Raw genomic sequence first — 23,498 nt, forward strand, 5'->3', positions numbered from 1 at the left:
ACAGAATTCTCTAAGCATTGAGCAGCAGAAGGCCTCTGAGATGCGAGAACTCCTGAAGCAGGAACAAACTGCAGCATCAAACCTGAAATCAGAACTTTATGAGAGCAGGTTAGAGAATGAAAAACTGCAAAAGTCCCTGCAAGACCTTCGGAGGGAAATAAACCAGTTCCGGTAAGGAGTAGTACTTTTGAAATACACAGTCTACGTGACATAATTTTGTAATGGTAAAGTTCAGAAATAGATATTGTAAAAGATATTGTAAAGTCCAGAAATAGATTAGAACCATGCCATGCAGGGAGAATGAAGAAATAAAACATTTGGAAATGGCAGCTTAAGAGAAGTAAATTCTTATTGGCTTCTAACAGATTTTTGATCAGTGGCTCAAACGTGAGAATTGCCTCTTCCACAGCACTGAAATATCTAGGAAGTTTCATTTAATAACACTTCTCTCTCTTCCTACCCCATATGGACACAGTGGAATTTGTTGGTCAGAGCAGAATTTCTTCTCAGTTCTGACCAGTGGTTGCTCTTTGTCATGACCCCCAACTCTTGCCTACTCTTTCTTTTTGGTCCAGGTTTGTTGGACAGATTCTAGCTACTTCCTTTGACTTTAACGGCCTGGTCATGGTCTTACATGCATTTTCTTTTTCCCCCCATTGTTGTAGTACATGCTACCATTTAGCAGCCTTGTTGCTCTACCGCAGAGTAGAGTAACATATCCTGGTTCTTAACAGTTAGAAGTTAAAATATGAAGGAGTTCAATTTTAAAGTTCAGCTAAAGAGCAGAGTTAAAAAAGGTAGGTCACATCATAGAAACAACTAATAAAATATAACATTGTGGTGCATTGTGAGTTATGGGTCAAAGAGACTTAATTTCTTGTACCATGGGGGAGGGACAGGTGGGAGGTAGGGAAGAGGTTGCAGAGTCTGCGAAAAGGTATCTTTCCAAGACTGTAATATTTAGGAACAAAAAGGATGAAATATTTAAAAACAAAAAAAAAGATCCTTTTCTATGGAGGTGTCATTTGTAACTTTGCTAATATTGCAGTTGTGAACTGGAAAACAGAGAAAAAGATCTGACAGGTGCACTCCAAGACCTGCAGAATGAACGCTTGAAAGAAAAGGAGCTACAAAATGTGTTTGAGGAACAGCAACTTCAGCATAAAAGAAGAGCAGATGAAAAGGCAAAAGAGTTGGAGGTATAATGTGATACATGTTTATAAAATCCAAGTTAAAGCCAATCTCAGCGTAGACTGCCTGGACTGAATAAAATGTTTATTACACTAGTTTTTCCAGCTGCTGGCTTATTTCTCTTTTCATTTTTGTAAATTTCTGATTCAAGTGACTGCCCAAAGACTTCCACAAAACAGAAAGTCTTAAAATGTGGCACTTAGTTGCACATGTCTGTTCTCTCTTTACTAGTTTTTCCTAACGTTCTGTGCCTTTCGGTGTTTTCCAACACTTTTATTTTAAGATGCTGGAAATCATTTTCCTACTTCCATTGGATCATTCAGTAAAGCACATTTCTCAATTTGTAACTGCTCCTCCATTTCCTTAGTAAACATATCGTTTGGTGTAGACACATACTGCATATTTCTCTGGGATTATGAGAAAAAAAACACTTACAGATGTTGGCTGAAAAAAAACTGGAAATTTTCCAATACAATGCATATCAAAAGTCAGCCAAAATGCTTTTAGAGTCTGTTGTCTTTCTTACAAGCTAAATCCAAAGAAAATTGTGGTGGTTTTCTTGTTTTGTATTTTTTTTTTATCAAGTAAGTTTATGATTCACTCCATGTACAATGTCTTATTAATATGAATAGAAGGAAGGATGATTGACCCAAGCACATGCACTCTCTGTCTTCCCTTCTCCTTCCCACTCCCCCAAGGGGAAAACCCCCCTGCTTCTATAGCTTTGTCTACCAGCTTGAACAATAGTTAATTATGTATGCTAGAAACTCATCACTCTGGAACAACTAGCAGCAGATTGTTTCTTTTAATAACTCCCCATTTCAGGCAGTCTTTGTGATGAATCTCCTCTGTGCATGAGTCTGCTTTGTAGTCCTGCAATAAGTGATGGCACACATGAACAAAAGTAATAAGTAATGTTATGGCACAGTTTGAAAATCTTGGTATCACACAAGTTTATTTGGATGTGTTCTTACATTAATATTGTACTACAGTTCTTGACTCCTTTAATCTGATATTGTATGTATATAAACGTCTTAAAACCTGACCTAGAATTCAAATATAGAATTTTAATTGGAATGTCATCCTCTGCTCCCAGTAAGTGACTAGAAATGTTGGATTTACAAAAGTGGCAGTTTGTTCCCATTTGTTTCACATTGACATTAGAGCATCTAGTCTATAAGGAAACTTTGTGTAACCGTGCACAGTTGAAACTTATTAAATATCTGAAATTAATTATTAGTTCATTTTCTTTAACAAGAGGTGTTCATTGGTAATTACTGCTGCAGTATTATTTCTCCTAGAAATAGGTTGCCATGCACTTCTGTAATGTTTACTTTCTGTAAGATGCTGCCAACTGACATGAAACAAAACAAAAATCCACTATGCATCCTTCAAAATCCCTCCCCACCTGTTTTTCTCAGTAAAATGATGAACATAGGACAACTCTTGAGGGTTTTTAATTCAGTCTTTTCTGTATTTCCTTTTCTGGTATACACTTCTATTCTTTTGCTACTTTAAGGTAGGTACTGCCATTCTGTAGCCTCTAGAAACATTGCAAATAAAAGTTGAGGGAAAGGGAAAACAAAGGTCCTGTTTCAACAAGATCAACAGCAAAGCTACTCTGATACTATGATCTCTACTCTCTCACCCTTCTGAAGGAAGGATTATGAGATGCACTTGTCTGATATGTTGATTTTTTTAAACCTATAGATTCAGTGATATTCAGTACAGTTTTCTCAGTGTGTTGTTGGCATCTTAAAAACTAGAAACTGTGAAGTCTAAGGTCTTTTCCATCTTAGCTGCCAAGCCTTACCTTTTTGTTACTTTTTTCTAGATTTCAGAGTGAAGATCAAGACTGCTCAGTTTCTGCTCCAGACGCCATTTATGCTGTCTAGCTAATGCACAGGGCTTTAATTTCCATGTACTACATATATTACCCATAAAAAATACTGGCAGTTAAAATATTTTAATTTTATGACCATTAAGGTAAAGAAAGTATTACCAGAATTAATAACAAAAAGAGATACTAGCTTAAATTCCTAGCAGACAGTTTGTCCTGTGCCTAAGTTTAAACAATTTAATAATAAATTATTCTAACTGCTGCTTCAGCTGTTCTCTGGATGAAGTACAATATAAAAATATTACCTAATATGTTTATCTGAGCAGAGTATAATAATAATTATAAATATATAATGTGTGTGTGTTTGGTTTTTTTAATAGGAGTTGCGAGCTACCTTGAAACTGCAGTGTATTCAGAATAATCAGCTGTCAGTGGCCTTAGAGCATGAACAGACAGCAAATGATAATCTCCGTAAAGAACTTCAAATTGAACACTCGCGTTGTGAGGCTCTACTGTCCCAGGAACGAACTAAACTGTCAGAACTTCAGAGGAATTTGGAAGTTGAGAGAAATCGTTCCTTGGAACTTTTGAATTCCTTGAACCATGAACGTATTTTGACAGAACAGTTGAGCGTGAGAGCAAAAGAAGGTGTTTCATGTCCTCATAAAGAATCATTATTGGAACAGACCTTTGTTCGAGATCTGCAGGTTCAGTTGGATGAAGAGAGGTCTCGAGCAAAAGAGCTAGCTGCTATAATTGAGAAAACGCATCAGCAAGCCATTTGTTCTAAGAGGCAACTAGAGGCTGAGGTACAAATGTGTTGCGAAGAGACACAAAAAGAAAGAGAAATCAGTAACAAGTTACGAGCTACACTGGAGTCTCTTCAAAGTAAAAAACAGGAGGTGATTCGCTCCTTAGAGGTGCAGAGGGAAAGAGAGGGAAAACTGAAAGCTGACCAGGAGGAATTGCAGTCACGATTTAAGGCAATGAAAGAACAGGAGAAAAACAAAAAAGAAGAGAGGGATAAAGAGAGAAGATGGGAGCAACAATCAGAAGTGGAGAAACAGAAGGAATGGCAGAAAGACAGAGAGAGGCTGGTGAGATTTCCATCTTTAAATCTTCCCTTAAATTGAAATAAACCAGATTGTTTTGTTCCATAAATAATAATGTCCTAGAATACTATTTATTAGATCTTGGTGGTGAGAAACCTTTAGTGGAGCAACTTTCTGTCTCCAGGTACAGTTCTGTTGCCATCCAGTGCCACAGAGTTGTGCATGTTGTCATTGCAGACATTTTGGAGGATGGGATTAGCATTCAGACAGGATGAAAAAGCAATCTAAAATTAATTGAATTAAATTTAAAAGGGCAAATGACAAGTCCAGCTCATACAATGGAATGATTACATGCACAAAAATACTTTGGGGAATGACTGGCTAGGCTTTGGTACTGCAGAGAAGGACTTTGGGGTTATAGCAGACTCTAAGATGAATGAGTCAACAGTGTGCTTTTGTTTCAAAAAAAGTCAGTAGCATACTGGGTTGCATTAATTGGAGTGTTGCTGGCAAATCAAAGGAAGTCATTCTCTCTCTCTTTCCAGCACAGGTGAGGCCTCACCTGAGTACTGTATCTGGTTTGGGGCCCCAAGCTTCAATGAGGATGTGGACAATTAGAAATAATCCAGTGGAGAGCCACAAAAAAATATTAGAGGCCTAAGAAACATGATTTACACAGAAAAGTTTGAAGAAGTAAGATTATTAGGTCCAGAGAGGGGAAGGCTGGTGGGGATTTGATAACAGCCTTCAAATACCTGAAAGGTATTTATGCAGAGGATGGTGATAGACTATTCCCTGTGCCTACAAGGACAAGGACTAACTGCCTTAATGAAGGGACACTTAGGTTGGATATTAGGAAGAACTTTCTTGCTATGAGGGTGGCTTTCCATTGGAATAGACTACATATAGAGGCTATGTTATCTTCCTCCCTGGAAGTTTCTAACAGTGACAGACTCTTTGAGATGGTTTAGACTGATGATCCTGCCTTGAGCATGGGGTTGGACTAGATGACTGCCTGAGGTCCTATCCAGCCCCACTTTTTCATAACTAGGGATGGAGGCAGCCAAGATCAAGGCTTTGGAGCCTCTATCAAGTTTTCTCCACCAGTAATTCTGGAAGTGTATGAGGGAGGAGGAGGGATTAGTGTGCCCACTTCCTAATAGCACAAGAGAATGTAACGAATTCCCTTGACTGAAGGCACTGGGAGGGTGCACAGTTTAAGCAGTACTGAGATTAAACTTTGATATTTGTGGTGTGTTTGCAGGTGGCACGAACAGTTAAATTATAGATGGTTTCTTATTCTTGTTCTGTTAGCATGAATTGGAGTTGCAACACCAGAGAGATGAATGCAGGATCAAGGAGCTGCAGCAGACACTAGCTGACTTAGAAGAACAAGAAAGAAAGCTTACTTCTCAGGAAAGTCATCAAGAGGTTTCTTGTCCCATAAAAAATGATTGCAACATCAAATTGGCCTTCACAACAGAGACTGAAACGTTGCACTTGCGGCAGCAGCTGGAGAAGATAAGACAACAGTTGCTGTTTGTGGCTGTCCATTTAAATGAATTCATATATAAAACTGTAGACAAGTGAGTAGCAAGAAGATTCAATTAATTTTACATTTTGAGAGGCCAATCTTTTGAAGTAGTTTGTACAGGATACAGTTGGAGAACCACTATTGGATTTGGTGAACTGCAGCTGAATCTTTTTTCTTGTGGGATTTCTCACTTTTCTGAGTTTCCGTAATGGAGGGTGGAATTTCAAAATATAGGCATTAACTAAATGCCTATGAAATGCTAGTTCAAAATCCTATGTTAAGAAAACATACAGCTCTTGTCTTCTTACAAACTGTTATTCAGATAAGGTCCAAAAGTAGAAGCTAAAAGAAAACTTGTGGTAGGGTTCAGTGAAGTGCAAGATACAACTGAAAAAAATATTTTTATTTAACAGAACAGTTAATGATTGGTCTGCATCAAATAATGAGGCTATTGCATCTTTACTTCACACTTTGAAGGAGCTGAAATCAGAGTTATTGACCTCTTCCACCCATCTGGTAAGGGGAATAATTTATATTAGTTTAATTTAAGAAATTTATACCTTTGTCTGCAATTTACATGTAAACTGTTGGGTTTTTTTAATTTCTGAGGAAATTAGCTCTCCTGTCTTCATTTGAGGATTGGTACAAAAATGTCACAAAAATTATTTGGTACAGATAAATCTGGCTCTTTTCAAATGGGAAAGGAGATTTGCCTGAACACTCTCTTTCACTCAGCCCTTTTCCTATCTCAATGTTTTGGCTTCATCCTACCTCAAGAAGATGAAAACTGAGAACCTATTCCTCTGACTCATCAAAACCCTGAGAACGAGACTTTAATAACTTGAACAACACATCTCAAGATTGTGTTCTGTAAAATATGTGTTTGTCTATGAACAACTGGTTGGTCATATCATGCTAATTCGTCTCGTTTCTAGCTGCTTGCTCTGAATAAGAAAAACAAAATACAGCAACTACTTTCTTTTTATTACTCTTCGTGGAACCAACTGCTGTACTTGCCAATGGGATGCTATGTGGTCAGAGGGGAGGGTGGGGTCTTTCTCAATGGGAGATTACCAAGAGAAAAATCTTTCATTCAGTTGGTCCATGCTCTGAAATTTTTTTAGAACCTGGGACCTAGGGCAAAACTCACCCAATCCACAGGGGGACTAAACTTTCACACAGTTCCATCAAGTCAGTCTGGAAATAACTTACAGCAGGGAACTAAGCTTCTGTTCCAGCAATTTTAACAAAATAAAAACTGGTTCAGTTCAGATATCTTTCTTTTAATGTCATCAGTGTTTCTATGTTAGATACTTTGCTGAAATTGCTGGGTTTTTTTAAAGCAAAAAAGCCGCTGCTTCTTTTAGTGTACCTGTTGTGTAAACCATCATTCATGTATTGAATATGCAGCATTCCAGGTATGCTATATTACACTCACAGTTTAAAAAGTCAGTATTGCCTGTGATTTTAAGATGAAACCATACGTTGTTTGGAAAAGCTGTTTTGGGGTGTGGTCTTTATAGCTCTGTGCCGAAGGTGTAGATACTAAAATAAAGGGTTTTTAGAGGTTCAAGAATGGTATGGTTTAGGCCTGTCTGAAGTTTGTACCTTCATTGAGTACATCCCTTTCAGGTGATGGGCCTCTTTCCTTTACCTTTCTCAGAGTGCAGTCATGCAGTTCAGTAGACCACCCATTGTTACACAGTAGGCCAACTGTTTTTGTCTACCCTGCAAAACTTTCTTTCAGCACTGTGACCAGTGTGAATAGTTACCAAAACCAGTTATTCCACCCAGGAATCATTTAACTGTAAAAGTATGCAAAAAGCATAATGATAATAAAGGTTTTCATTGCATCTGTCTTACCTGAAACGTCAAAAGGCATAAGATATTCTGAGAGCAGTCTGTACCTCTGCAGTCTGTTTCCCTCTATGCTGAGCTTCAGGGGCTCAGGCTTTTATCCACACCAAAGTTTTTGCTTGGTTTCCACTTGGATTTTGCCTCTCTTCTAGTAACTCAATGGTAGTGAATGCAGCAGTAAACTTCAGAGGGCTGACACTTAAATTATCTCTGTGAATTTAGATTTTAGTGAATTAAAGAAAGTTTCTTGTGTTTAGATACCAATCTCAGGGCAAGATCTTAACCTAGAAATCAAATAAATAGCAGTTGTAAGCAAAATATAAACATTAGTCTGGCTCCAAACACATTTAAAAGGTAAGTATCGCTTCAAAGGTGGAATTGCCATTGATAGGTGAATAATACAATATCAAAACTGCAAAATTGTAACGAACTTTATTACATTATAATGACTATAAAACAGAAAGAATGCAACTATTTTGTAAAACTGCTGATATGATTAAACAGTGTGGAGAAAAGTGAACTGTTATGATATATTTACCATTTTTGAAAAATATGACTGAAATTGGTCAAAAAATTACAACCGTAAAAAAATCAGAAATTTTGTATGATCTGTTTTATCCAAGTTTGTCTTAAGTCACCTTTGAGGAAAATTACACTTTAAAATGATAGATCAGGATCTTTTCTCAGCTGTGCTTTTGTAGAGAGGAAGGCTTTATTCTTTGCCTTTTACAATTTTAAAATGAGTTCCAAAATAAAAACTACAGGGATCTGGAGTCTGGTCTATTTGTTGGTGAAATTATGTTGGTTGAATTCTTGAGTTGTATTTTTTCCTATAATTTTTTTAAAAAGAACCCGTCACAGGATCCAGTTTCTCTGGTAGACGTCTTGTTGAAAGAAAATGGAGAACTTACAAAGTCTGTAACAGCACTGACAGATGAGAAGCTAGAGTTACGAGCTGCAGTTTCTCGACTTGAGAAGAAACTTCAGCAGCACCTACATAGGGGAAATGGCAATGGGCAGGTACATATTGATGTATACTTCTTTGGTAGCTCACAGTTAAATATACCTGCAGGGAGTGTTAAGACATGCAACTGGCAGAGCCTAATCAAATATCAATAAATTAAATTAAATTAAGATAGGCTTATATTGGGGTTTGTTTTTTTTTACCTTGTATACTATGGCCTTCCAAATACAAAGTGTTATGGCACATACTGGTGGATATTAATTTATTGTTGGGAAAGCCACACATTTTGAAAAAGTTCCTATTGGTACAACCAGTCCATCCAGTAGTATCAAAAGCCACTGCATATTTGCTGTCTTACCCTGTTCTATGTACTGGTTTCCTGATGAATAAATGAAATCAAAGAAATATACTTAGGCAGCTGAAAAAATTCCCCACCCTCTGTCGGCATGAACTGTTAGGATAGCTACATTACACTGGAAGCATGACTCTGTTGACTGGTCAGAGACACACGAGTGCTGGAAACAGATCATTCAGAGGAGCTTGACGTGGGGTAAGAATTCATTCCTGCAAAAGTTGTGTGATCTGGAACTAACCGTTTTCAGAATCAAATGCAAAACCCATTTTTTCATATCCTATGCATGAACTCATAACTTGGTATAAATACACAAATTTATCTTTTAGAATGCAAAAGGAAGGGGGAAAAAAGAAAGATTAATTTCTATTTCAAATATTGGGACCCACTTTGATACCAAGATGAAAGGAAGTTGTCTAAAGGTAGATAGTTCCTGCCCTGAAAAATCTTAGACTGTTAATAACAATCTTTAACTGTTAATATAGACAGAAGTTGCAATTTAATTCCTATTGTACCTGGTTAGCATGTTTGTGCTGATGGGAAATTCCAGTCTAGTTGTTCCAGCATTCTAGGTTTTTCCCTGAAGTCGGGTTGTTACTTATTTTTGGTTTAAAAGGTAAACCTTTACATCCCTCTGGAAATAGACTCCATCAAGGTTCACTGTCCCTGAATTTCATTTTTAGATCAGGTCTATGGAGGATGCTGACTCTGTCCAGGGACTGGAAAGGGCTGCTTGGCAGCGAGAAAAAACTGTTTTGCAGAATGCTTTGAAACAAGCAGAATCTGAACTGGCGAAAAATACGGTTGAAATTGAAAACAAACCAGTTATGGAAGCTTCCAATGCAAAGGTAAAATGGTGATGTGAATGACGATAAAATGTGCTCTCTGGAGGGTGGTCAGGTGGCTAGGGCAATGACCATGGATAAATCAGTTACATTCTGGCCCTCGGGTTTCTCTACTCAGATATACCGGCTGTATAAGTTGATTGTGAAATATGTTTGCGAACAACTTTGATTCTCCTCTGAAAATTGCAATGAGAGTTTTGTTATTTGTTTCTCAAAATAAATGCACTACACTTTTACACGATATAAGTTATTCCTGAAATAAGAGTTGGATTGGCCGTACTTTCGCTGAGGACAAATGTAGCATTTTAATTCAGCTGCTTTAAAAAGAGGAGGCATGGCTATTTGGGAAGATGCATCAGCTATTTCCATTTAGCTGTTCTGTCTGCATACTCCTAAGGCAGTATAAATAAGCTACATTTCTGTAACTTTCCCTCTGTGTTTAATAGTGTTAGACTTACAGTGGTTTTGCTCCACTTGTATCTCTACAGGTGCATGAAGATGTAACGGTTATATTGGAACAGCTTATACCAGTATCATTTTTGCCAAGAAAATATTATTATTATATTTTATTTTGGAATACTTTACAGAAACAAAATGCATTAACTTTTTAGAAGTAGTATGGATAGCAAGGTATTTTAAAACTAGCTGCTTCCTTATGCAGATCTCTTGACTTTTTTTTTTTTTTTTCATACAAAGGTGGTATTTAGTTAAATATTTTAGCCCCAGTCACACGCCAAGACAAGGTGGAGATTAATTTTGAATAAAACTGTTTGATAAACTGTTGTACTTCAGCATCATTCTATCACTTGATGCTAGGAATTGTTTTTGCTCTCATCTGAGCACTGTTAACATAGCTGGTATCAAAGGATTAATTTAAAAATACCTTTTAACTAAACTTGTTGCATAGTGCAGTCCAGGTGCATTTTGAAGGGACAGAGGGGCGGGGGTTTAACAGGGCTTAATTAAAAAAAAAAAAAAAAAAAAAGATTCACTTGACTTACTCTGCCTAACTTGTAATTGAAAGATTAGACATGGGGTGGGGGACTGATGAGGACTATTTTTCCTGTTGGTTTACTTTGTACATTCCATCGCACTTTGTTTGAAGTTTGTTTCACTGTTTTCTCTGACAAAAGCCAATCAGTTTGCCTGTCATTTGTGTAGGTCTTTTGCATAGAAAATGAGAGAAAAGACATTAAAAAATTAAATATTGTAAATGCAGTGGAATTAGCACCGTTTCTTAATTAAGTTTGCCATCTGTTAAGTTTTAACTGGACAAGTATCCCTTTTTAAAATTATATACTAGGGAAAACTAAAGGGTTTTGTACAGCTGTATGAATATATTATATAGTGTCTAGATGGATTTAATTTTTTTTATATATTTTTAAATGAAAAAGCCAGAAACCTCTTGAATATTTCAGGAGTGATCAAAAGTAAAGGCTGTTGTTTGGAAATATACTCCTTTATTTTAACATATTTTAAAACTATTTCCACCTGAAGATCTTTTAGATTTTGGGAAGCCAATCTCTTTTCTTTAAAATTCTTAACTCTTAAAATTCATGTTAATCAGTCGAATTAAAAAAGGAATATATAATTTTATTGTAAACCCTATTTGAAGCCTTTGTTTATAATGATACTTGATGTTGCAGAAGAGGCAGGAAGGCTGCAACTTAGATCTGGCAAGATACGAGAGAATTTCCTTAAAATATGATGATAATTGAAGTTTAAATAGCAGAATAGTTTTATACGCTTTCGAAATTTTATAGGTTTTCAATTTTTAATAACACTTTCGCAGATGAGTATCTTTTAATAGTAAGATCATGTAATACATTAAATCCATAAAATACTCTTCCACATATACCTTCTATCTGAGAAATACTCTCCCACATATACCTTCTATCTTTTGTGACATTCTTATTGTCAGGTCAGTTAAGAAAGAAATTTCTCTCTAACTGGGGCATCTGTGTCTGCACTAAATTTCATCTCAGGGAGGTACAGGCCTCTTGTCTGTCACAAAAACTTATTCATACATAACATGAATGTTATGTATTTAGTGTACAGTTTTTCTTTGAACTTTAGAAGCATGTCCTGACCCTTTTCATGACTAATCTTACACTCAAATTGGATGGACGCTCAACCCAATATTTCTTCTAATCAATGTTAAGCTAATTAAAACAGATTCTATCTTAAAAGTTAAATATTTCACAATGGCAGGGGTGCATGTACACAAATTCAGAAATGTTAAGATAGTTGAAATATCCAAGTCACAAGCCTCTAAAGTAAGCTGTAGGGATCTCTGTAAATCAGGCTGGAAATGCTCCCGCAGCGGCTCCTTTTAATGTTTTCCATTTCACCGCTTGTCTCTTCTCTCCCCCTCATGTCTCGCTTCCTGCCACCCCTCATTGGTAGAGCAGCCCTGCTGGCTGGGCCATTTGCTGCTGATTGCTGGGGAAGCAAAAACCGTGGTTTTAAATATGCTGCGGTTTTCACTTCCCCAGTGTTCAGGGGCAGACAGCCCAGCCAGCAGGGCCTCTCCACCAGTTGTGGGGGGGGGTGCAAATGGCGAAATGAAAAACATTAAAGGAGCTGCTGTGGGTGCACTTCTGGTATAATTTATGGAGATCCTTACTTACCTGCACTAGGGAATCGTCAGCATTGCAGTTGCCCCTATAATAGCAATACTTGATGCCTTTTATTTAGCATGCTGTCAAGTAATCCTTCAAAATATATAGAAGCTCAGACTGTTTATAAACCTTCATATAAGGCTGCCATCCTGCTGGTTTGACTGATGCTTCTAATTTTCAGCAAAATTAGTTATATCAGCAGGAGGTCTGTAGTGCAAATTCCATTTGAAAGTTTCATTTAAAATATTACAAAACTTTTTCATAGTCTAGCAGCAATTGTCACAATTTAAAAAGCAAAATTGCTAACTTGCATAGCAAAAAACCTTAGATAACTGTCATCAAGCCATGGACAAGTAGGTTGCGAGAGTTTTAAAGGACTAAAGGGTCTAACTAACAAGTTTTCTGTTTTTTCAGTAATGTAAATCTTAATAACTAGTGTTTTCTTTTCCTCCACAGCTACAGAGGCTATATAAGAAGTATTTGCGATCTGAGAGCTTTAGAAAGGCTCTAGTTTATCAGAAGAAATATCTTCTTCTGCTTCTGGGTGGATTCCAGGACTGTGAGCAAGCAACATTATCCCTGATAGCACGTATGGGAGTCTTCCCTTCACCTGCAGATTTGCAGGTCTCTGAATCACACTCCCGTCCTTTTACCAAGTTTCGATCTGCAGTCAGAGTGGTCATTGCAATATCAAGGTAAAAAAATTGACAGGCAGATCTTCTTATATTTCCCTTGGGAAATATCACAAATGATTAACATCTAAAATGTATTCCTTGGATTGTACTTATTTTTCTACTAAATAAAGTACTTTCACTCCAGTTGTTTTAGAGTATAATATAACTGCACCCTTAACCCATATGGTATTTTTCAGGCCAGTCTGGTAAGCATGATAAGGACCATGTTGAAATACTTGTGTATATTGCTTCTTTCTGCTTTTATGCTGTATAAGATCCCATGGTGTTTATGAATCTCTGCATAGCAACGGTGAAAAACTGCTTACTCTCCCATCTCCAAGTGCTGCTTCTTGGCTGGCTGAGACACAGGGTGGGTCAAAGCAGGGACCCCCTGCCAGCTAGCCACACGCTGAGGCACCTACAGCACATGAAGCCCAGCCTGGAGGGAGCCCTGCACGGGCTGCAACAAAGGGCAAGTGCAGGGATGTGCGCTGTGGCACAAAGTAGCGGTACAAATTTGTGCTGCTACTGTTTGTGCCACGACACGCGCATGCCCTTGTTTGTCTGGATGTGGCCAAATGGTGTTTGATATAGGTACATACAGAAGGAGATGGTTTATTCTTCCTTTTCCTCTCCCCTTTCTTGTTTCTTTGCTACATTTTGTGTTATGGCTGACAGAAGGAATAAAATTTAGTTGCGATTTTAATTGAACTAATTTTAGTTTCTTTCAGTTTGCCACGGTGCAGAGGGGGAAGTACTGCTTTTAAAAACATGTTCTAAAAGCTGAATTTTATCTACTTAATCAGTTGTTTAACATGCGTCTGAATAGCAGTTAACACAGTATTTGATACGTCTGATCCAGAAGACTTGAAGTGTATGATTCTGTCCTTTTCCCCAATACCTCTTATGACATTGTTTATACTCTAAAATATTTCATAACAAGGATAATGATTAATATTAAAGTCCAATGCATTTTAATTTCTCTGCTGTTTTTAATAAATATACAATATTCTTTTCTATTTGCAAGGTTAAAGTTTTTAGTGAAAAAATGGAATAAAATAAACAGAAAAGGTATACAGGGAGAAGTCATTTCTCATGGCACAGGGCATAACTCAGGTGAGGATTTTTAAAATAAATAATGTGTTTTTAGTATAATTTCTAGTAAAAGTATTACATTTAAGTAGTAGAATAGTTTAATATTGTAATATAATAAAGGGCTTAATCTGTCTGTGTGTCTTTCTGTCTGTCTGATGCTTTTGGCCAACTGCGCATGTACCGCTGAGAGGGCAGCTGGCAGTTGGCTATGTGGGCCTGGGCTGTGCTGGCCCAAGTGTGAGCTGTTGTTGAGGAAGTTTGTGGTGGCAATGAACATGGCCTGGCCACATGAGTAGTGGGGCTTCCCCATGCCTCCCTGCCTAAGGGTGGGGGGGGTCACAGTGGCAGTTCCCGTCGCACCCAGAACAGCTGGCAGGGAAGGGGAGGTAGCAAGCAGGGAGGGAGGGGAGCGGGGCAGGAGGAGGCAAAAGGGGGAGTTGTGGTGGCAGCTGTTGTTGGGGCTGGGCAGCAGGGAAGGGAGGGAAAAGGAGGGGGGTCACGGTGGTGGTGCCCCCCCACCCCTGGTCACCCAACCCCAACAACAGCTGGCAGGGAGAGGGAGAGGCGGGGGGAAGCCCTGCTGCAAGGCTGGAGGAGGAGGCAGCAGTGGCGGCGGAGGGAGTCTTTACATGGCCAGCCCTGAAGGGTGAGCGGTTAGGGGGCGGTGTAAACACTCCCTGAAATTCATCATTCTTGACCGGCAATTAGCTAGTATTATCATAAACTTTTTTCAGTGCTGTCCAGCTGTATCAGTTAGTTTAACATAAATGAGATTTTACCATGCAGCAGTTGGGAAATTCAAACTTTATCATTCCAACAGTGCTCACTGTTATCCCTTTAAGAAAACAATGAAAACAAATGATTTGATGTTTACTCTTTAGACTTGAAACTAAGAATATTTCCTATGATGGTATCATCAGGAAAAGTGAATTTGTAGGGTCATTCCTAACACAATGTAGCATTTTTCAGATAACTCGTGTGTGTGTGTGTGTGTGTGTGTGTGTGTGTGTGTGTGTGTGTGTGTGTGTAACACATAAATAGAAGGGAACTGTCTTTTTTTCTTTTAAGGGTGAAAAATGTCATTGTGCATGCAGTTGATTCTGAAACTTCAAAACATTGACCTTTTTAATAGTTTCAAACAAACAAAGGATTCCTTCTTTGGAAATTTAACCAAACATTTGTTTTGCTGTAGCTTTTGTTCTTGGGGGTGTGGGGGCATGTGGGTGTATGTTTTCCCTTTTTTTGTGTAGTTCCCGTGCCTGATTTCATTGTTTGTATTTAACAGTTTCTGGTGCTAGAACAGAAGTTTTGAGACAGCAGCTTCCAACAATTAACACAAATTCTCCTCCAACCCGAGATACTGGATTGTGCCACAAAACTAGCTCTGCAAGATGCATAAGCCAATCCCACAGATCCTCTACCTGGTTATGTAATAGGTTTGTATATAACCTAATAAATTGTAGTGTTCAGCCAGATGGTTGTCTTCCATAACACCTTAACCTTCTTTTGCAGAAAATATTTGAACATGAATAGGAATTTGATTTCTCAGATCTATTAGATATATTGCATTTTTATCCTGATGCTAAACTTTGGAAGTTGGTAACCTCCAACTGCAGTTGTACTCCTGGTGTTTGTGAACTGTGGCCACATCCGTGTAGAAATGTAACGAAATAACCTTTTTTGCTTTTGTATACCAACAATAAGATTCTGTGCTGTGCTCTTAGAGGCACAGCACCAGATTTACAGGCCAGGAAGAATGAGACTCGGGTGACTTGAAGCTGCCATCATGCACTTCAGCCCTTAGAGCGGCTCAGAATTGGGAGTGACCAGCAGTGCAACTTTAGCCTGTGGCTACACACTAAGCCTACTGGGTTAGGCAGCAGCACCCTCAAGCATGTTGGTGCTGCTCTGGGTGGATAGCAAGCCAAAATGAAAGCCATGTAGCTGCCTCTGCGTGTTGCTTTGGCAGATTAATTAGCACTGCAAGCTGACTGTGCCACTTAGCCTTCCCTGTGCTAATTAGCCCACCCACAGCTGTGAATACACAGCTACACTGCTTTCACACTGCTTGAAAGCAGCACTTCTGGACATGGTTACCACACTGATATTGCCTTAGCCTGTCAGTGACTGTAGTGTAGCTTCACCTCTAGCATATCCACCAGTCCCTGGCCTGCACCTTAAGCTGAGGTTTGCAGTGGGGTCTGGAAGATGATTGTCAGCTCTCTGTTTCTAATGAGAAGAAATTTCCCCTCTCCCCCCTCCCTATTCCCTTTTGCCCCAACCCCCTAACTGGATTAGGGACTTCAAAGGGGCTGGTGAGAGAATCTCGCCCTTATAAGGTTTTATTTTTAATAAGGACAATCAAGGTAATAGGATAACCATGATGATTGAGGAACTCTGGGTAACAGCAAATATTTCAAGGTTAGTGGAGGAGTTGGGTTAGCATCAGTTTCAGTCCCCATTGTCAAATTTAGCTGAGGTCATTCGAGTGACTAAAGTAATAGAGCAGAAAAAACCCACCCACAGTCTTCTTTGCATTAAAAGATGTTTAGGAGGAAGTGATCCATGGGACCCCACCCCCAGGTGTAAGTGCAGGAGGGAACACACTTTCCTGTTATATCAATGTTTGCATAGTTGAGGGAGGGCCCCTCACTCTGTCTTTCTTTAAATACTCCATATGCTATGGCCCTTTTGGGCTTGGGGTCTTGGAGACAGGACAAGACAGGACAGCCATTCCACCCCCTGCCTCAGAGACTTTCTTGTACTTTTTGGGGCTGCCTCTCATTTCTGTTTTCCTCCTTGATGTTTCTGTGAGCAGTTACATCAGGGGGTGAAAGGTAGTGATTAGATACTAGCAAGGTTAAGGCTTCTACATGTCCCCATTTCCTAATAAAAGTATTGATTTTTCGCCTCAAATATTATACTACTTGTCTATCCCATCACTTTTCCTGTATACACAGTGAAGGTCAGAAGAACAACTTTTCATGTTATTGTAGTTCCCTGTACACCAGATAATTAAACAGTATGAGCCTATCTAAACCGCTGTAGCTGTGCATAAACTCTGAGCTTTAAAAAAAATAGTTTTAATATTAATATGATATTTTACAGGTCTCATCCATCGACAAGTTCAGTTTCAGAGAAGTCATTGGTATCATCTACTCAAGACCCTGAACGATCATTAAGTGAATACATCCATCATTTAGAGGTCATCCAGCAGAGATTAGGAGGTGTGCAGCCAGGTAAGAATAGCCTCATCTGATTTGTTTGTTTTTTCAGAGACCTGCCGCATAGTATTTTTAATGCTCACACAAGATGATTTTTTTTTTTTTGTTTTTGTTTGTATGCAACCTTTGCAGTAGTCATTTGTCAGGAAGGAGAGAGAGATTTAACGTGTGCACCTCTGAACTGAACCTTTACTGCTTTCCCTGATAGGTTTCTGGAATGATTCAAAGTAGTGTACTTCTCCTAATGATTTTTTAACTAAAGATCATCAAAAGTGAAAAAGGTCCTCTGTGGATCAGTTTCTCTCCCATTGTCAAACATAAGTATGTGAGACCAGGTGTTCAGAGTGAAGTGACATAGATTAGATTAGATAAATTGCAAGATGAAAAAGGATCATTGTGATCATTAGTTTTGATTTTCATAACAAACTAGAGTACTTCCCATCCCAATTTAATTCCTGCTTCAGGTTCAATCACTGTGATTACCCAAGGTCATGTCTTTTAGAAAAATATCCCACCTTGATTAAAAAGTTGCCAGTGGCAGAGAATTCTCTACATCCTTATGTAATCTGTTTAATGATTGATTACCATCACTGTTTGGGGGAAAAATAGTGTTGTTTATTTCTAGTCTGAATTTATCTAGTTTCAACCTCCAGGCACTGATTCTTATTATACTTTTGTCTGTTACACTGAAGAGCCCTCTAGTGTCATTCTCTTGTTCCCCATAAATATGTTGATCAATGCATCTCGTAATCTCTTTGATGAGCTTTCAATTTATTGAGCTCCATGAGATCACTTTGAAGTATGTTTCTCCAATACTTTAATCATTCTCATGGCTCTTTGTACGCTGTAATTTAACAACATTCTTCGTGGATTCTAGAGACCAGAATTGGACATCGTATTCCTTTGGGAGAGTCTCAGTGCCACATGCAGAGGTAATAACTTCCCTGCTTCTACTCAAGATTTTCCCATGTATATATGCAAGGATTGGATTTGTCTTTTGGCTATTGTCAAGCCAGGGCTCATGTTCAGCTGATTATCCACAGTGAGCTCTAAGGCTCTTTTTAGAATCACTGCCTGCTAGGATGAAGCTCCCCACCTTCTTAATATGCTCTACGTCTGTGATTCTCAACCAGGGTGCCATGGCAATTTCAAATAAGACTCCATTGTGTAAAAATAAAATTCTAACCTGTTATGGTCCTTTTGATTTCTTCACAACAAAAAAATTACTGTCTCCATGGTTAAAAAAAAAAAAAAAAAAGAGTAAAAAACTTAAGAGCTGGTATTTTCTGAGGTGTGCCTTAAACCTAAAAAGGTTGAAAACCACTGCTCCATGTTCTTTGTCCTTATGTATGACTTTGTTTGGCCATATTAAACCACATATTGCTTGATTGTAGCCAAATTATCAAGTGATTCAGATTTGTTCTATATTATTGAACTCTCCCTATCATTGTTAACCATTCTCCCAGTTTTTGTCATCTGTAAACTTCATTGGTAATTTTTAGTCATTAATTATAAATGTTAAATAAGATAGGGTAAGGAACTAAGAGCTTCTGAAAGAGAAGCCTACGAGAAATACAGCCGTTCAACCATGTTTCTCCAGTTACATTTTAAGACCCATTACTTAATTATTGTTCTACCCATTTATTATGTTATGGATTTTTATATTGGTGTAGTAGGATACTAGGCAGAAAATCAGCTATATTTTATGCAGTTTTTAGAAGCTAGACAGCAATCATCTGTGACTTACTCTTTATAATGGTTCCTATCTTCAGTGACATGGTCATTTTCATACCAACTTCTGAGGCGTGTGAAGATGAAAAAGTAATTTGAATTGCAAAAAAGTGTTCTTAAACTTGAAGACAAAGTTCATTTATACACTGAGGGTGAAATCCCAGCCTTATTAATCTCAAAGAGAGTTTTGATGTAGATTTCATTGTGGGCTAGGTTTCTACCCAGGTTTTTTATTGCCATAAGACAGACTACCTTTGGTTTTAACAAATGTTGTATTATGATAGAAGATTGAAAAGTACTTCAGTGCCACTTTTTTGAGACTAAATTCCCAGACTGATGCTATACTATCTAATCTTGGCAAAACTCATGATAATGTTCAGACAAATGACATTTTTGAAGTATTATTCATAATAATTAATCAAATTTTAAGATTATATAAGGAAAATCAGGAACACTGCTGTGACCATTTAGAACAATGCTGTGAACAGAATGGTTTTCAGTTTCCAGTGAATGTCAGGCTGTCCAGTTCAGTTCAGGACAATTTAAACAAATGCACATTTTTGGTATTGAGATGTTCCAGAGTAGGACAGGACCAGTGTGGTGAGGGGGGACAACCATTGTGGTGCCACAAATTTACCTGGGTACCACTTTCTTTCCTTTCTCTGCCTCATCTGCTCTGCTTTCTGCTCCTTGTCCTGTTTCCCACAGTGTTCCCTGCTTTCTCCTAGACCTGTGACATTCTACACACGAAGGCTGCCTATGCCTCTTGTGGCACACATGCCACAAGATGGCCATCCCTTGATGTAGACAGTCTATTTCATTGCTATTTACAAAATGAGCCTGGCTTTTAACAGTGGTCTTCAAATATGAATACTCTTTTGGCTAGCCCACTGGTCTCCCCAGCCTTGGTGTGTATTACTTTGAAGTGGATTGTAGATGATGATTTTTTTCAGTAAAACCAACATGAAATTTATTGTGGGGAAACACCATTTATGAAATGAATGTACAATTGTGTACATGTATCATGACATCTGGTAATATATGTATTACTTAATTGCCAATATTTATTTGTTTTACTTTTAAATTTAGGAAAAGCTCCAGGATTACCTCACCGGAGAAGCATTAAAAAATGATCAGAACACTTCTTAGATCTGAACTGTGAAACCCCTGGTTACTACTTCCTCCTGAGCTGCATGGTTTTGTTCACTGGTATCTCAGTGCACTAATTTGACAGTCAGTTGTAACTGAATAAAGGGGTTTTCAAGCCTATGCAATGTTTTTGCATCAGATTTTTATGTGACCGTTTTACTAACTTTTAGTACAGTTAAACTTTTAGGGGAAGTCACTATTCACTCAGAACAATGTTGTACATTCTTATATGGAATAATTGCTAAGTTAACAGCATATGCGTGCCTGTATCATGGTATTGTAAGCCACAAAGTGTCTTTTTATGTTTATTTTTCTAAAGTGTTTAGGTGGATTCCTTGTAAAAAGTTATTAAAATGGCATTTTATTAGTGAACTTTTACAGTGTTTTGGTGTTTGTTCCAACGCTGTGTTTTTAATTGTTCTGTTTACTTACCCTGTAGCTGCTCAGGATTCTAAGCTTTAGGTGTGATCATTATTCTCAAGGAAACAGGTATATCTTATCAGTTACAAATTCTTTAAAATTTGAAAGTGTCTTGATGTGCAAAAGTTCTTCCCCAATAATCCTTCTCACCAAGTACCACCTTTTTATTAAGTCAGTATTCCTTCCACATAGAATTCAGATCTGCTGTTTAGGAAAGTTAAGTTTCTTTCTCATCCACCCATTCTTCCAGCTAAAGAGGAGCAGAGATGCATTTACCATCCTTAAAGCAGGGTGTTTATTTCTACTTTGTTCTCTTTAACTGTTGGGTGGAGGAGGTCCGCTCTTGTCTGCTAGGCCCTTTCCAAGCTATAGCAAGAGAGATTATGTGGTACTCTGGATTTCCTGCACTGCTATTTCATAATGTGGAGCTGGAAAGAGTTGGACTTATTTTTCCTCAATGTACTATACTACTTTAGTTAGGAGGGTCAGTCCTATTTGTGAAGCCTGGCTTGTGGAGTTGAGTAACATTTGGTCATTCCTCTTAAGTGACTGACTTATTGGCATAATAATGTTTGCGTATGTCTACAGTTATGTATGTCAGTTAACTTTATCTATTACCTTTTGTCAGGATTATCTAGCTCTTCTTCCCCATCTGTAGGGTTTGAATGCTTACCAGTTGATTTTGGAACTCATTCCATTTCAGGAACATATGCATTCATCATTGTTCAGTCAGCCAGAGTTTTAAAATCCCTGTTTTGGGATATAGGTAACTTTAAAAGGAAAACTCTTAATTTTTACAGCCTGTTCAAAAAAGGCAGCTTCTGGATCATAAGTGCTCTGCTATCTTGAGACATTTGGACTGTATTTTTCTCTTGGAAATCCTACCGATAGTAGATTTGTCCAGAAAGACCGTATCTCCTCAGCCATTGTGCCAGATTTTGGCCTCATGCACAGTGGTAGTTCAGCACTTTTAAATTTTTTATAATCCATTGCAATCCTAGGTTTTAAGATGATTTGGGGGCAGCTGTGGGAGAAACATCTTTTTCCAATTGTTTCCTCCTCCAATCATCTCCTCTACCTCCCTGAACACGACAACCTACCAAACTACATTTCACTTTCTTAGTGGCCCTCATCATAATGGAACAGAGCCAGAGTTGAAGGTATGTTCCATGTGCAAAACCAAATCTGGACTACAGAATGGGACAGTTGCCCCTGATCCAGACTCATACTCTCATTTGGGGCTGGGGTACAGACTTGCTGCATACCTCCCATATCTGCTGAGCCTACTTCAGTGATGCCTAAGAGCTGGGCTCCTTTTCAGTCCTTAATACTCTGTACACTGGGCCATCCTTATGGAAACATGCTTAATAGTTGACCAAGTAGAGAGTTCTCAGTTACTCTTGGAGTACCCAGGTGTTTCATAAATGGGACGATAAGGGGGTGACTTCAAAAGCAGATCTGGTGCCATGGTAGAAATTAGCTGACTGTAAAGTTTAATATAAAGAAGAAACTCAAAGCCAGGATGTGGGAGAAATTACAATTAAAACAAACGGGAATTTGCCTGACAGATGTTAAAATACAACTCAGGGACCAGATAGCATTTTTTTTAACTTGTTCTGGCTGATCAGAGGGATGCTTTTAGCTTTATTTTACTAATTTAAGAAACCAAATCATTTGATTTAAACTTTAATTTTACTCTGAAAAAAAAAAATCCTAAACTGACTGAAATGTCCTTTAAAATCCTGGCTGCATCTTTCAATTTGAAAAGGTATTTCACATAGTAAATATTCGTTAATGTGCCAGTCTAAATGTTTGTTAAACAACTGATTTGAAAAAAGATCAATAAGGCCTTCCCAGTAATAAGCTTTTTTTCCCTAATTGTTTGCTACTCCTGGGCATTTCTTCTCTTCCCACCTATCCCCCTACTTTCCCCCCTGCACTTTTCACAGCTCTACCAAATCTTTTTTTTTTACTATTGCTGTGTTTGCTTTTCTCCTCAGACCTTAAGAAAAATGTCTTACATTTGAAAGCTTGTTTAACTCTATTGCAATGATGCAGTTTGTCCAATAAAATATACTGCCTAAAGAAATCCTTGCATCAGTAATAAAAACTTAAACTTTAGTTGTAGTCCTTTGGTCTTAGACTTTTCACGTAACCAATTTTTTGAATAGCAAGTGAATAATAGGCACACCTACCAATGTCTAGTTACTCTTTCATGTAATGAACAAGCTACAAGGCATCAAATTTTAAACTGAAAATAGTATTTCATGCAAAACATGCCCTATGGGATTGACTGTCACGAGATATGACGAAGGCCAAGGAATGGGCAATTATTTGGGCCTGCAGGCCACGTAGGCAGTTTTGGGGAGTTGTTGTGGACCAGTCAGCACTCTACCCCTTCCCACCCCAACTGCCCAGAGCCTGCATGCCCTGTGACTCCTGGCTCCTCCCCAACACCAGCACCCAGCAGCAGCTGAGCACACAGCCCTGGACTGTCCTGCACCCACCCCGGACTCACCCCAGCCAGAACAAACCAGCTCTGGACCAGCTGGGACCTCACATACACAGCCCCGACCCTAGGCCACCCCGTGTCTGCTCTGGGCTGGCCCACCCATGATGAGCAGCAGTGGCAGCGGCAGTGGCTAGACAGAAGCTTCTGCTGGGTGTGGTAGAAAAGCGGCCGCCTTCCCCTTGCTACTGCTAGGCCCTTCTTGCTGCAGTCACCCTGAGCCCATGCCTAGGCTATGCTGTAGCTCCTCTCTGCTGCCACCACTGCCCTGCTGTGGGCAACTCAGAGGCAGTGCTGGTGGCAGCAATGGAGAGGAGCCACAGAGCAGCCTGGGCATGGCCATTTTTCCCCCACACCCAGCAGCAGCTTCTGCCCAGTTGCCACCACTACTGCTGCTGCTGCTCATTGTGGGCAGGCCAGTCCTGAGCAGGTGTGAGGCA

The 23,498-nt window shown here is 38.7% G+C and overlaps 1 protein-coding gene across 8 annotated transcripts in view; it reads left to right on the forward strand.

Annotated features, from left to right (window-relative positions):
* Window positions 1-20,519, forward strand: part of PCNT (pericentrin) — a 130,930-nt gene extending 110,411 nt beyond the window's left edge. For 6 of the 8 annotated variants that reach the window (XM_025202192.1, XM_025202196.1, XM_025202193.1 and 3 more), the window contains 13 exons: window positions 1-171; window positions 1,049-1,199; window positions 3,412-4,128; window positions 5,398-5,669; window positions 6,031-6,133; window positions 8,324-8,494; window positions 9,474-9,638; window positions 12,713-12,951; window positions 13,958-14,046; window positions 15,311-15,461; window positions 17,134-17,264; window positions 18,127-18,181; window positions 20,070-20,519. The exon at window positions 1-171 is cut by the window's left edge and continues 55 nt beyond it. In XM_025202192.1, coding sequence (XP_025057977.1) covers window positions 1-171; window positions 1,049-1,199; window positions 3,412-4,128; window positions 5,398-5,669; window positions 6,031-6,133; window positions 8,324-8,494; window positions 9,474-9,638; window positions 12,713-12,951; window positions 13,958-14,046; window positions 15,311-15,461; window positions 17,134-17,264; window positions 18,127-18,181; window positions 20,070-20,106 — 2,452 coding nt within the window. In that variant the 3' untranslated portion in view covers window positions 20,107-20,519. Of the gene's footprint in view, window positions 172-1,048; window positions 1,200-3,411; window positions 4,129-5,397; window positions 5,670-6,030; window positions 6,134-8,323; window positions 8,495-9,473; window positions 9,639-12,712; window positions 12,952-13,957; window positions 14,047-15,310; window positions 15,462-17,133; window positions 17,265-18,126; window positions 18,182-19,688; window positions 19,889-20,069 lie in introns of all 8 variants that reach the window. The other 2 variants (XR_003093684.1, XM_025202194.1) reach the window with 2 other exon arrangements.
* Window positions 20,520-23,498: the final 2,979 nt, after the last annotated feature.

The sequence above is a fragment of the Alligator sinensis genome, unplaced genomic scaffold (assembly GCF_000455745.1).
Source record: "Alligator sinensis unplaced genomic scaffold, ASM45574v1 scaffold566_1, whole genome shotgun sequence".
Taxonomy (NCBI): domain Eukaryota; kingdom Metazoa; phylum Chordata; order Crocodylia; family Alligatoridae; genus Alligator; species Alligator sinensis.